The sequence below is a fragment of the Somniosus microcephalus genome, chromosome 20, assembly GCF_052327205.1.
Source record: "Somniosus microcephalus isolate GS21.2 chromosome 20, FLI_Smic_1.0, whole genome shotgun sequence".
NCBI classification, from domain to species: domain Eukaryota; kingdom Metazoa; phylum Chordata; class Chondrichthyes; order Squaliformes; family Somniosidae; genus Somniosus; species Somniosus microcephalus.
Genome location: NC_141006.1, coordinates 71,945,602 through 71,960,341, shown reverse-complemented (window position 1 = coordinate 71,960,341; position 14,740 = coordinate 71,945,602). Strand labels below are relative to the sequence as shown.

General features: G+C 41.8%; 1 protein-coding gene across 1 annotated transcript; it reads left to right on the top strand.

The window, feature by feature from the left end:
- Positions 1 to 506: 506 nt before the first annotated feature.
- LOC147103417 (uncharacterized) lies at positions 507 to 14,410 on the top strand. Its single transcript, XM_085962980.1, has 7 exons — positions 507 to 934; positions 2,140 to 2,266; positions 4,744 to 4,922; positions 6,274 to 6,443; positions 6,549 to 6,699; positions 8,333 to 8,454; positions 11,622 to 14,410. The coding sequence occupies exons 1-7, from the start codon at positions 892 to 894 to the stop codon at positions 12,750 to 12,752; spliced, it is 1,923 nt and encodes a 640-aa protein (XP_085819106.1). The 5' UTR covers positions 507 to 891; the 3' UTR covers positions 12,753 to 14,410.
- Positions 14,411 to 14,740: the final 330 nt, after the last annotated feature.

Genomic DNA, 14,740 nt, shown 5'->3' with positions numbered 1-14,740 from the left:
TAATAGATTCCAGCATTTTCCCAACTACTGATGTGAGGCTAACAGGTCTGTAGTTCCCCGTTTTCTCTCTTCCCTCCTTTCTTAAATAGCGGGGTTACATTTGCTATCCTCCAATCTGCAGGAACCGTTCCAGAATCTATAGAATTTTGGAAGATGACAACCAATGCGTCCACTATCCCAATGGCCACCTCTTTCAAAACCCTAGGATGTAGGTCATCTGGTCCTTGGGATTTATCGACTTTTAGTCCCATTAATTTTGCTAGTACTGTTTTTTTTACTAATAATTATTTCTTTAAGTTCCTCATTCTCGCCACACCTTTAACTTGGAATTCCTATCTTATCCCATCAGTCCAATTAGTGTTTTATAAACTTGTCGCATTAAGGTTGTAGAGTTAAGGAGTATAGAAACAACTCCACATTTCTAGTACAGGCTGTGCTTCCAGAGAAGGAAGTATTGAACTTTAATGTTAGTTAGAGTCCCGCCTTTCCATACCGTTCTTCCCCCTGGTGAGGTCACATACCTGTGTTCAGGTAAGTGCATGAATGTGATCAGACCAGTATCCAATCCAAGCGAAAGAACGCTGAGTTCTGCCAACAGCGTTCTCTGCAGAAACCAGGAATTTCCTCAACACTTCACGGCCATTCCATCGGAGCCCATTGAGTCGTCAACGTGAATATTATTCTGCGGCTCGGAGAAGGGCAGCACTTGAAGCGTTTGGAGGCGAAAAGGAGCGTAGCCTCATTTCAATAGGAAGAGCGTTGCAAATACCGGGGCCACCCTCGCATCTCGGGTTCATTACAGACAGTAGCGAAATGACCTTCGACATGGGCTAGCAGTTTGAATGTAAATTAAACTTGGGGTTTGCTGAAGTGAGATAGTTTGACTGCAAAATGCGGCGGTGGGGGCTCCCAATACTGCTGCTTTCTTTTACTGGTAAGTATTTTAAATTCATACAATATATAAAATTAATGTTGTTTTAATTAGTCATTTTATTTTAGGCGACAGTTTATTATTTAATGCATTCCTTGTTTGATCTATTTTTGCACGTTTCATTGTGCCTTTGACCATTTTGCCAAATGGACTTCCAACTTTTACAAACATGGAATAAAGTAGATTGTGGGGTTGATACTGTGCCGGATATGTAGCCAAACCTCTGGTTGAAGTAAAGGTAAATCTAAAAGGAAGTGGTTTTATATTGTATATGAATATAAAATAAGTTGTGCTGGTTATTTATTTATGGAAACGGTGCATCATTGAGGAATCTAATTTATCAAATTACAGTCGATATGTAATTTCCCCATTCCTATTTTTATGTGTTCCTCCATTATCAGAATTCCTTTTTTTATATATACTGAGGGCATGCATCCCTCTATTTCTCCCCGATCTCCTCAATGTTAAATATTACTTCCTATGAGCAGGTACCAGGCTGAGAATGACTGACTGACTGTTCCTTGGAATTCCCCTTGTAGCCTGACGCCCCCTCCTGCAGCCAAGAGGCTGACATCAGAATTCCCTGACAGGTGGGAATCAATGCTGCACTCTTCTCTGCTGCAAACACTGGAATATCTTCCCATTGGATCTTGTTAGAAACATTTTTCAAAGGGTAAATTGTATTGGCTCCAATTTGTTTGTATGGGGTGGGGGCGTTTCAGTGCAGAATAGTTGGAAATAAAGAGAGACTTGCATTTCTATAGCGCCTTTCGCACCCTTAGGACGTCCCAAAGCCCTTTACAGCCAATAAAGCACTTTTTGAAGTGTATTCACTGTTGTAATGTGGGAATCGCAGCAGCCAATTTGCGCACAGCAAGCTCCCACAAACAGCAATGTGATAATGACCGGATTATCTGTTTTAGTGATGTTGATTGAAGGATAAATATTGGCCCAGGACACTGGGGAGAACTCCCCTGCTCTTCTTCGAAATAGTGCCATGGGATCTTTTACATCCACCTGAGAGAGCAGATGGGGCCTCGGTTTAACGTCTCATCTGAAAGTTGTGACCTTCACAACTTCTAAACACGTCGTTTGTTGCTTGAACTTTCACGTTTGATTTTAAATGAAATGAAAGTGAAATCTTTGGACATTTAGTGATCCAAATTGAGTAAAGTTCTTGCGGTTTAAGCTATTTACTTTTTTTTTAGGGTCCTTTGCATCGATTAAGTTGCCTGAACCCAAAGAGGTGCTGTTCGATTCTGTGAACTTCAATAATACTCTCCGATGGTTGCAGAAAGGACCTCACGAAACCGTGTATGATGTTGAGTACTCGATGTAAGCCCTGATACCGGCACCTAACAGTATAAACAGGGGGAAAAAAACAGTAGATTGGAAATTTGGATGGCGGACATAGTTACACAGGGTTATTATATCAAACGTGCCACCTTTCCATTTCATAAAAATAAGAGTGCACACTTCAACCCGTGGTACTAGGGCCTCATGGAAATGTATTCACGGGTATCGCACTATAATGGTATCGCTTGATGCCACTGACGGATGATAATTGTAAATTCTATTCCACTCAGCACTACTTTTATTACTATATTTCCTTGCCCTGTTTAGACATCAGGCTAGGGGCAGTACTGTGGCCCTGCTTTACCCCCCTAACCTGGCATCGTTCCAGTGTAACAGCAGAAAACTCTGGAAAAACTCAGCAGCCCAGGCAACATCCGTGGAGAGAGAAACAGAGCCAATGTTTCAGGTCTGGGACCCTTCATCTGACGAAAGGTCTTCGACCTGAAACCTTGACTCTATTTCTCTCTCCACGGATGTTGCCTGGCCTGCTGAGTTTTTCCAGCGTTTTCTGTTGTTATTTCGGATTTCCAGCATCCGCAGTATTTTGCTATCATTCCAGTGTAGCCTGTCTGCACACTGCCACCTAGTTGGGCATTTACAGAACTCCAGAGTAAACCTTAAACCGCAGGTCAGAGAGGGACTGTGTACGTGCTACTAAGGTACTTCTCCTTAAAGTTACCGTCCCATTAATCCAAGTGTTTATAAGTATATGAGATATCCCATATTTAGCTGAAATATTAAATAGCTTTTTTTTAAGTACATTTTTACCTGGTGTTGTTCTAAACAGGAACTATAATTACAGAAAAATGTCAAATACCTATTGCGAAAGACTAATACGTACGTTCACCGGTGAGTTACACAGAGGTTAATGGTTAACTGACAGATGATGAGAAACCATTTGGAATTTGCTCATACCATAAACCACAGAAGTTAAGCTTGAGTGGCTTGTTTATTAACTGAACCCTCCGATTGGACCACTGCCAATAGACAACTAGCTTTATTTCTATTACTTTATCATCTTTCCCATGCCATTGCTCAGGTAAATAGGATGCATTGTTTTATAAGTAAAGCAGTGTTATTTTTTTTTATTCGTTCCTGGGATGTGGGCACCACTGGCATTTATTGCCCATCCCTCATTGCCCTTGCGAAGGTGGTGGTGAGCCGCCTTCTTAAACTGCTGCAGTCCGTGTGGTGAAGGTGCTCCCACAGTGCTGTTGGGGAGGGACTTCCAGAATTTTGACCCATCGCTGAATCCCCCACTATCAACATCCTGGGGGTCACCATTGACCAGAAATTTAACTGGACAAGTCACATAAATACTGTGGCAACAAGAGCAGGTCAGAGGCTAGGTATTCTGCGGCGAGTGTCTCAGCTCCTGACTCTCCAAAGCCCTTCCACCATCTACAAGGCACAAGTAAGGAGTGTGATGGAATACTCTCCACTTGCCTGGATGAGTGCAGCTCCAACAACACTCAAGCAGCTCAACACCATCCAGGACAAAGCCCGCTTGATTGGCACCCCATCCGCCACCTTAAACATTCACTCCCTCCACCACCGGCGTACCGTGGCTGCAGTGTGTACCATCTACAAGATGCACTGCAGCAACTCGCCAAGGCTTCTTCAGCAGCACCTCCCAAACCCGCGACCTCTTCCACCTAGAAGGACAAGGGCAGCAGGCGCATGGGAACACCACCACCTCCAAGTTCCCCTCCAAGTCACACACCATCCTGACTTGGAAATATATCGGCCGTTCCTCATCGTTGCTGGGTCAAAATCCTGGAGCTCCCTCCCTAACAGCACTGTGGGAGCACCTTCACCACACGGACTGCAGCGGTTCAAGAAGGCAGCTCACCACCACCTTCTCAAGGGCAACTAGGGACGGGCAATAAATGCTGGCCTTGCCAGCGACGCCCACATCCCATAAACGAGTAAAAAAAAGACCCCCTGAATCATGTGCAGATGGTGGTTGATGATTGAATTTGGGTAGTTGTGATGTTCTCCATAATCTCATAGCCAGTCAGCATTGATCTAGGCTCACACAAATGAATAATGGCTAATTCAGCAAAGTCCCACCATTGTGAGATTGTCAACACCTTCAGTAGAGGAGGGGAAGAAAGAACTCTGGACTGGACTGAAGGGGTTTGCAAAAAAAAAAAGATTCTATTTCCTTTCTTGCTATCCTGGGCTAGTTCTGAATAATATAAGGATACCACAATAAATTGTACCATAAGATCTCAAAGATGAGTCTGAAAAGTGAAATATAGGAGACTTCACAATCCTCTCTGTTGTGTGTGTATATAGTTGATTTGGGTATATAGGCGTTTCACACTTGCGAATTACACAACTTCTCTGTCCCAGGCATCATACAGAATGATGACCTTTATAGAATTAAGCAATTTGGAATTAAAGGAGTCGGCTGTGTATTTGTATCCTAAAATACTCCATTCCTTTTGCAGTTATGGAGAAACTATATGGAAAAATAAACCTGAATGTCATCATATCACTGCACACTATTGTGACTTAACAAATGAGATTGTGCAGGAGAATAACTGGTACTATGCAAGAGTGATGGCAGTGTCGAAAAACACCAATTCAACATGGTCCTTATCTGAACGATTCTGCCCATTAGACAAGAGTGAGTACACCTTCCTCGCATACAGACGAGTAGCTTGAATCACCTTCAGCGGCATTACTTTAGTCAGTGCTGAAGGAACAACTGTGATAAGAGCTTGAGAAACGTTTAAAACACGGAACTGTGAAATGCTGTTTAGCCATCGACCTGCTTCTTTGATAATTCACAGTTCTCCTCATCGCGGATTCTGTCCCACCTGTGTAACGACCTGAGGGAAAGTTCTCTTTCCTCACTCCCTGATTTGCACACTCCCTGATCACCAAAGATATTCAACCAAAATTCTAGAATATCTATCCATCCCGCATTTTCATTGGCAATCTGCCTCTTGTACGCAATGTTTTCCTTAGTCCCAACAACCTTAGAAATACATGCTCCATAAAATATTTGATCATTGCAGTCAATCCCTTTCCTAACTAAGTTTGTATCCAATTCTTTTTCTTTGAAAGAGCTGAACCAACATAGATTCAATCTGTTCCACGTATCCTCTACTCTGGAGCAGAAACAATTCTTCTAATATCTAGTTTTCTCTTGTTAATGTTAAACCTACATGCTCCAGTGTTCACAGTTGAAGTTAAATAGCCTGCTTATCAGTTTAGGCCTCTCATTTTAGATATTTAGTAAATTGAGCTGGGAATTAATCCTTCTTCCAGTGTAGATAAAGTTCAATTCTGTAAGTTTCTGCCCATAAGATAAAGCCTTGAATCCTGATACTGTGTTTGCTGCCCTTCTCTGGAATCAAACATAAGAAGATAAGAAATAGGAGCTGGAGTAGGCCATTTGGCCCTTCAAGCCTACATTTGGCCCATTTAACAAGATCATGGCTGATCTGCTTCCTCATCTCCACTTTCCCCATATATCCTTTAATTCCCTTCGTTCCCAAAAATCTATCGATCTCTGCCTTGAATATACTCAACGACGGAGCCTCCACAGCCCTCTGGGGGAGAGAATTCCAAAGATTCACCACCCTCTGAGTGAAGAAATTTCTCCTCATCTCAGTCCTAAATGGCCGACCCCTTATCCTGAGACTGTGACCCCTGGTTCTAGACTCCCCAGCCAAGGGGAAACTTTTTCCCAGCATTAACCTGGTCAAGTCCCTTAAGAATTGCATTTTTTGGAGAGAAGCTGCCCAGATCTGCACTCAATCTTCCATATGTGTCCTCATTAGTGACCTATGTACAAGGATACATCCTAGCATTTGATTGGTTTATTGGTAACAGCATCACATTGACGGGAAGCTTTCCGTGAATGATCAAAAATCACACCCACCCGTTTGTCATTTCCACTTTTGGATGTCCTTTGTCACGTACTTATTAAATGTTTTCCGTTGTGATATAAAGTTACTTGCCTCTTTCAGCTGTAATTGGAGCCCCAGCTGTAGAGTACACAGCAGGTGTTAGAAACATAGCTATTCGGGTAGATCTACCGAAAGTGCCACCGAAAATGGGAGTGCAACGTTCTATTGAAGACATTTTTGCTGATATTCAATACGAAGTGCAGCTTAACCAATCGCTAACAAATAAAATGGTAAAGTATGCTGCCATTTTAGTTCAATTTAAACAGTAATTTCAGTAGCACTCGCGCTGATAATTGTTGTGTTTGACGGATGACGTGTAATATTTTTATTTTCAGGTATTTCATGCGTTAGATAAAAGTAGTCATTTCAAAATCGAATCTTTGGAGCCCAATACTAAATACTGTGCAACCGTGCATCTCCGTTTAAGCAAGGAAATGTATTTAAAAAAGAGTCAACCTGTCCATTTCTGCATCCAAACTTCGCAAGGTGAGAATGTCTGCAAATAGGATTGTGTGTGTGATGCATGCCTACTCCTCCTGGCCCCTCAAATGGAAACTTTACACTTACTGTTATAAATCTCATCATCATAAAGAAACGACTCATAAAATAACACTGGACGGCCAGCTGGTGGCGCCGTCCAAGGGGTATAAATACTCGGGCGTGGGCCCAGCCTGCAGGGACATTTTGTAAGACAAGGAACTAGTGAAATACAACTAGACCTCCATGTTTTGAAACAAGTTGATTAAAGCCTTGCTTTATACTCAAACCAAGTGTGTAGTGAGTTTTATTACATCACTTACCTTGGAGGGCTTCTTCTGTCTGCAGACCAGCTGCAAACCTGTTTCAACCTGACCAGAAAGCCGCCGTGGCTTCCCCGCTCCGGCCCCGGGTTAAAATGCAATCAGGGTCTTGTTGGCGTAATAGGATCCTGATTGGCATAAATTCATGAAGTCCCCGCCTGCTTTAGGAGGGGCATCGCAACCCATGTTCCCTTTAAGCTGCGGGGCCGCCCAGCGCTCTGCAGCTCCCGCGCAGCCGGCTCACCGGCTTTTAATGAGGAAAAACCGTGCATGCGTGGTGTTTCAAATGGGCTGCACAGTCCCTTAAAGGGGCCGCGCACCCAAAAAAAAATTAAAGGGAACATTGATCTCAAATGCCTGCAGTTAAAATTGGAAACTGCAGGAAAGGGTTTAGTTCCGAGTGGGTAAGTAACCTGCTCATTGTTAATTGCCCACCTGCCTAGTTTCAGCATTGAGCTGATACGATAAATGAATGAGTGGCAATTTCCCCTATATTTGTGGATTCTGCAGTTCCATTAGGGGAGGAGTTAAACTCTGCAATAACAACAGAAAACGCTGGAAAAACTCAGCAGGCCAGGCAGCATCTGTGGAGAGAGAAACAGAGTTAACGTTTCAGGTCAATGACCCTTCGTCAGAACTGGAAAAAAGCAGGAAATGGAAAGCAGGTTTAAGGGCTGGGAAAAGGGGGAGGGGATGAAAGAACAAAAGGGAAGGTCAGTGATAGGATAGAAAGCAGGAGAGATTAAGAGACATTGAGAGACATTAAGAGATATTCAAGGTGAGATGAGATGGTAATAGGACAGGTTAAGGAACAAAGGATGGCTCCAGATGGGGTGTGAATTGCGCTGGCAGAATGAAGGACAGCTGCCATGTGGGAGGGAAGAAGAGCGTTTTCTGTTGTTATTTCGGATTTCCAGCATCCGCAGTATTTTGCTATCGTATCGAGTTAAACTCTGCACTTAAGTGGAAATAGGGGCGGGTCAAGTGATTGTGGGCCACTCTTGTGATCCTCCCAGCTACTGGATCAAGGGCAGTATGGACAGAGATCTGTGCATAGTTTGCCTGCATACTAATTTCACCAAGGGCTAGTGCTCAGTCTGAAAAGATAACAAAAATTAACTATGATTTAAAAAGTGTTGGGTGGGGGTGGGGGGGGGGGAGGGAGGGGAGAGAGTTCAATCACATATCTGTTCCCAGAGCTGCACGAATTATTAAACTGAAGAAGCAAAGAATTGAGATTGTATGAATGTAAACATTGAAATCCAAAAGTAGTTTATTGTGTTACAGTAATTAATTTATTTTGCTTTACTTTTTTGTAGACAGAACATTGACCATCATTCTACTAATAGCATTTGTGCTCTTAGGAGCAGTAATCACTGGAATATTTTGTTATGTGGCATACAGTTACATAAGTCAACGCAGAACGCTACCACAATCTTTGGTATGTCCCGTTTATAGTTATCCAGAGCTGAACAATGTTTTTGCACTCCTAAGATAGGTTACATTGTAACATTAGGAACAGCAGGAGGCCAATCAGCTCCTCAGGCCTGCTCCACCATTCACTTAGATCATGGCTGATCTGCACCTCCGCTCCATCTACCCGCCTTTGCTCCATATCCATCGATACAAATACCTAAATAACAACAGAAAACAGATACAAATACCTATCTCTCTATCTATCTGTCTATCTATCTATCTAACTCCATATCTATCTATCTATCTCTCCATCTATCTATCGATCTATCCATCGATCTATCTATCCCTCCATCTATCTATCTCTATCTATCTATCTATCGATCTATCGATCTATCCATCGATCTATCTATCCCTCCATCTATCTATCTCTCCATCTATATCCATCTATTTATATCCATCTATATTCATCTATATCCATCTATCTATATCCATCCATCTATCTAGCTATCTATATCCATCTATCTAGCTATCTATATCCATCTATCTAGCTATCTATCTATATCCATCTATCTAGCTATCTATCTATATCCATCTATCTAGCTATCTATCTATATCCATCTATCTAGCTATCTATATCTATCTATCTATCCATCTATCTAGCTATCTATCTATATCTATCTATCTATCCATCTATCTATCTATCCGTCTATCTATATCCATCTATCTAGCTATCTATCTATATCCATCTATCTATCCATCTATCTATATCCATCTATCTATATCCATCTACCTATATCAATCTATCTATCCATCTATCTATCTATATCCATCTATCTAGCTATCTATCTATATCCATCTATCTATATCCATCTATCTAGCTATCTATCTAGCTATTTATCTATCTAGCTATCTATCTATATCCATCTATCTCTATCTATCTATCTATCTATCTATCTATCTATCTATCTATCTATCTATCTATCTATCTGTCTATCTATCTATCTATATCCATCCATCTATCTCTATATCTATCTATCTAGCTATCTATATCTAGCTATCTATATCTATCTATCTATCTAGCTATCTATCAAGCCCCAATTGTCCTCACATTCACAGCCATTTGGGGGGAGACTTCCAAATTGCTAGCATCCTTTGTGTGGAAAACATGCTTCCTGATTTTGCTCTTGAATGGCCTGGCTCCAATGTTAAGATTATGTCCCCTTGTTCTGGATTCACCCACCAGAGGAAATAGGTTCTTTGTGTCTACCAATGTACCCCCTAATTTTTTTTTTGCGTGCGGGTCGGGCAGAGAGCTGCACGATCGCGCAGCTTGGAGGGAAAGTTGGTTTCTACTCTATCAAATCCTTTTAAACACCTGGATCAGATCACCGCTCAATCTCCTAGGTTAGTAATATTTGAGAGGAGTGTACAGTAATAGGAGTAGTTGCTTCCCCATTTTTTCATTCAGTGTGAGCGTGAACTGTTCCTAGGGCAGGTATAATCTGGATTATACTCTGGATTATACTTCATAATTCTTCATCACCTTTTATTATAAAAATTCTAATGGTCAGATTTGCTTTTTTAGAAAATTATATATTTGGTATAACACAACCCTGATTCCAGACTAATTCAGGGCCTCACCATTTTTTCCCTCATAATGCAAACAGAAAGAGTTTTAATGATTTATTTGCTATAGGGATGAGCACAGTTGCTGTGGTTCAAGGTTTGATTCAGTTCCGTCCTCCAAGCAGCAGGTGTCTGAATTCTGACAGCCACACAAAACATTCACGAGCACATTTTTTACAGTCTGGCTTTAACATGTCTGCAGCTGTTGAAGATCTGAACAGCTAATTATTAGAATGTTTCAGTGATCATAAAGGAGCATGCTTTAAGTATAAATTGTTGCCATAAAGTTTTGAAGAATAAAACCACAAAATATTCTGTGCGCCCCCCACCGACCCAACAGCAAGCTGCATTACGCAGAATTACTTGCTCGGCATTGATTTTATTTTTGCTCCAAGATCAGTGATGTAAGAAAACTACTAGGTACTTGGTCTAAGCGTTAATCAAAGCTTTAATCAACTGTTTTACAACATGGAGGTCTAGTCGTGTCCTTCACTAGTTCCTGTTAAGAATGTCCTGCGCAAGCTGGGCCCGTGCCCGAGTATTTATACTCTCCCTGGACAGCGCCACCCGCAGGCCGCTCAGTATTATTTCATAAGTCTTTCTTTCATGAATGACCGATTCATGTCAATCAGCATTTAGAACCGTGAAGGATGTTAATCCGCACTAAAATGGGTCACTTATGTGAGCGCTAAGTTGCTCTTTGCAAGCTCCAAGAATTGGTACGGCAGATTTCCAGCAGAGGAAAAAAATGTAACTGTGAGAAAACGTTCACTATAAAAAAAACTTTCTGGGGGCACACTTTCAGCACAAGGGGCCGGAATTAGCGGTGGGTTATAGCGGTGAACCGACAGTGCTCGCCGTCATTGCCCCTCTGAAGCTGACCGCAACTTCAGGGTGTAGCGCACGAAACGTGGAAATCCTGAAGTTGCGGTCAGTCATTCACTGCTCCGATACTGGCTGCACTGTTAGCCACCCCCCCCCGCCCCCACCCCCCAATAGTCGGCAATCAGTGAAATCTGTGAAACTGATGAAAAGGTGGGCTTTTCCAGGGTAATATCGCTGTTAAATACCCCATTAAATGTTAGACCTTGTTGGATTAGGTGTAACTGGGGTTTTAACAGTGTATTGACTGCTAAACAAAAGTTATGGCCCTAGAAAGACTAATTTTTATATTTGCGGAGTGTCAAATTTCTCCATTGTGATGAGAAATTACAATTTTTAAGGAACTTTAAAAAAAAATTTGTGCATGATTATTTTAAGTTTTACCTTGTCCCCACGTGAGAGCCCCACTCTTTTTGTTTTGCCTCTCTGTGTAACATTTTGAAAAAGTCAGGATAAAAGCAGTTTCTCATTTCCTGCTTTCCTGTCTGTCGCGAGATCTCTGTGTGGGCGGCTTTCTTCGGGGCCAGTGGTGAACGCCTTTGCTTCGCCGCTGACCGCAAATTCCGGGCCAATGATTGCCATTAAAAATGCTTGACTCCTGAACTAAATATTTTTAAACAATCACAAGATACCCAATTCAGAAAATTAATATTTACTCAATTTGTCTACGTGCCTTACTTACAGAATTTGGACCAGATCCTTTCGCATAAGCGTGCTTTGTTGAGACAATCTTCACCAACACTGCAGCTGGTCACCGCTTATAAGAAGAAGGAGAAATTTCAATTTGAGCAAGTTATTCAAATGGAGGATATAGATCTTTTAAAGTCTGATTCCAATGATATGGAGGAAATCATGAAACAAAAGGAGCTTACCTTGGCAACACCGCTAGGTACCTATGCACCGCAATGTCACACCAGAACACTACAGACAAACCTTCTGAGTGCCAACGATTGTGAAAGTCAAAGTAATTCGTCTTCCAGGCCAATTGATAACAGGTGCTCTTCATCGTCGTATTGTCCCCAGGCTACTGATGGTCTGTCAAACAGTCGATGCTCAAGCCAGAATAGTTCGCAGGCACTGACTCAAAATTATGGTACAATTCTGCATATGACATCTCGGAATTCTGCCAAGTTAAATACAATTCCAGGACTGGACAGATTATCCGGGACGCAGAAAGTGCCTTTAAAGGCATTAGAAACGGTGAGTGAAGGCCTCCTTTATAATAATGGAGACCTAATGTTGCAAAATGGCCTTGAATTGGAGATACAGAAATTAAAATTGGAGGAGGAAAAACTAACACAGTTGCCACCCTTTCTATCATTGCTTGATGAGAATCAACAAACGCATCAAACTAATTGGAAGGAGAACCAGCCAACAGAAACGCCATTGTTGCTTCCATTGAAAGATGAAAACCAAATACACCTGTCATTGTTCCAATATGGACAACAAATGGAGAGCCAATCTCTCTTATCATTGCTAATGGACAAAGTAGATGTTTCATCTTTGCAGTCTGCAAGAGTGGATGAGCAACCAGCGAAAGAAGTATCCTTAACGGAGGTTTTGCAAACTGACCTCCAAGGTGGACAACTAGCAAGGGCTCGTCCATTGTTGGAGAATGATGAATTCACTGGGCTGCTACATGTGAAACCTGGATGGGAAGATGGATGCGAAGGGCAGCTGTTAACTTTCCATTCATCAAGGAGGGAAGGGCAACAAAGAGATGCATCATTTTTACAAACTTTACAAACAGATACTTCAATGGAAGGTGGTAAACTTCTTGAAGACTGGGAAATACAAGTTCACATGGACGAATAGGCACCCAAAGAGGGAGCGCTTATCTTAATCGCATATGATTCCACTGCAAGTGTTCCCTCTCTACAGATACTGCCTGACCTGCTGAGTATTTCCAGCGTTTTCTGATTTATTTAAGATTTACTTGTTAACCCAAGGCTCCATGATACAGATCGATGTGGCCTACAAAGACAAAAATCTTGGGACATCCCTGTAATAGGTTGTTTAATGGCCTACGATAAGTTTTGTTTTGATCATTTGTAAGTCATATTTCTCCAGACCCACAAAATCCAAACTGATCAAACCAGCAAATGAGAAATGTATAGACACAACTAGAACTGAATTGGCTGGGTTTAAAGAGCCAGATTGCTAGGGTATGTCGCCCAAGGGCCATATGTTAAACACTCCTGACCCAAGGTACACTTGTCACCACCAATCCAAATTAAAGGTGTTATGACTCAACACGGGGAACAATCAGCTCCCTTGATGGCTAATTAGATAAACGCAGCACCTTGCGTGGTACTGAACCGTGAAGGCTCGGAAGATTGGGCCGAAACATGTGGTTAATATAATTGTTATAATTTTTCATGTTTTAGAATAGCCCATGCCAAAGAAATGGAGGGCAAAGTTCAAGTTCTGTGGATGCAAAACAGGCGGCAGCTGATCGGCCGCCCGTTACACAGCCCGCCATCGGCCCTTTAAGCCGCGCGGCCGCGCAGCGCTCTGTGGGTCCTGTGCGCGGCCGGTGAGCCGCCTTTTAAATAGAAAGAACCGCGCATGCGTGGAATTTTGAATGGCCCGTTAAAGGGGCCGCGTGGGCCTTAAAAAAAAAATTAGAGGGAACATTGCACCCCGTCCGATTCTCATTCCCATGGATTTGCATTCATTTGCTCAGTCACTCAGGCCCACCCTCGTAGAGTAATAGAAACGACAGCACAGGAGGAGGCCAGTTGTTTCAACATGCCTGTGCCAACCAGTCTTATTGACGAGAACTTGGGTAACGGGAACATGCAGTTCTTCTGTTGCGTCCAAGATCTTATTTAAGCTAAATGTTGTACCGCATCAATAATATGAACCTTGTAATGTGCAAGGACTATTACTTTAATTCTGTGAAGTTGTGGGAAAATGTAATTGATGTTGTCGCTCACCTTCTAATGCAATCAGTCTTTTAAATGTGTAAAAAGAAATGCTTGTTCTGATACCGCATGTCCTAATTTACCATCAGCATAAAAATCAATTGACCTCTTGTTCATCAGCTACTTCCTATAAATAAGTTAATGATTTCAGAATGTTGGACTTTAAAATTGTACCTCGTTTCTTTAGTATCGTACTCTGAATTTAGCAAACTGTGAAATCGACGAATATAATTTTATGATGAATGTTCAAATGGCTGAATAAAGATAATTATCCTCAGAACCCTCCAGAATATGCCTTTTTCTTTGAACGTCACAAACTGATGACCTCATATATGTGATTGATTCTAAGCAGAGGTTCTGTTGTTGGAATTATTTCTTTTCCCACAGTGCTGCCCTATTGCATCCAAAAGGCATCATTTCTGTCAGAATATTTGCTCCAGATACTGAAAAACGACCAGAAAGATCAGCCACTCATCTGATGACGTGTTTCTAACTGGAGTTATCACAAAAGATTTATTTTATTAAGTGGCTGGCGTTACGTGACCATTGGCTGAGCTGAATTCTAAATTGAGAGCAGTTTGTTTCCCATGATTATATTGTGAAATGTTTTATTGGATGTTGTTGAAGTTCATTTTGAAAGCTATGTACTTGGCGATGAGTCAGTAAAACACGTTTGCCGCACCCCCTTTACCATGACGCTAACTGCAATTAGTTTATAGCCATGTTACAGTTTAATGTTTCAACCTAGATTTCTAGGCAGAAGAGAGAAATAAATAACAAACAGGGGAATTAAATAAATAAAGGCAGAAAAAGACTGAGCAATTAATAAATCATGAGTCGTGGGTATAAGATTGACTTTTTAAGAAAGATGTCTTC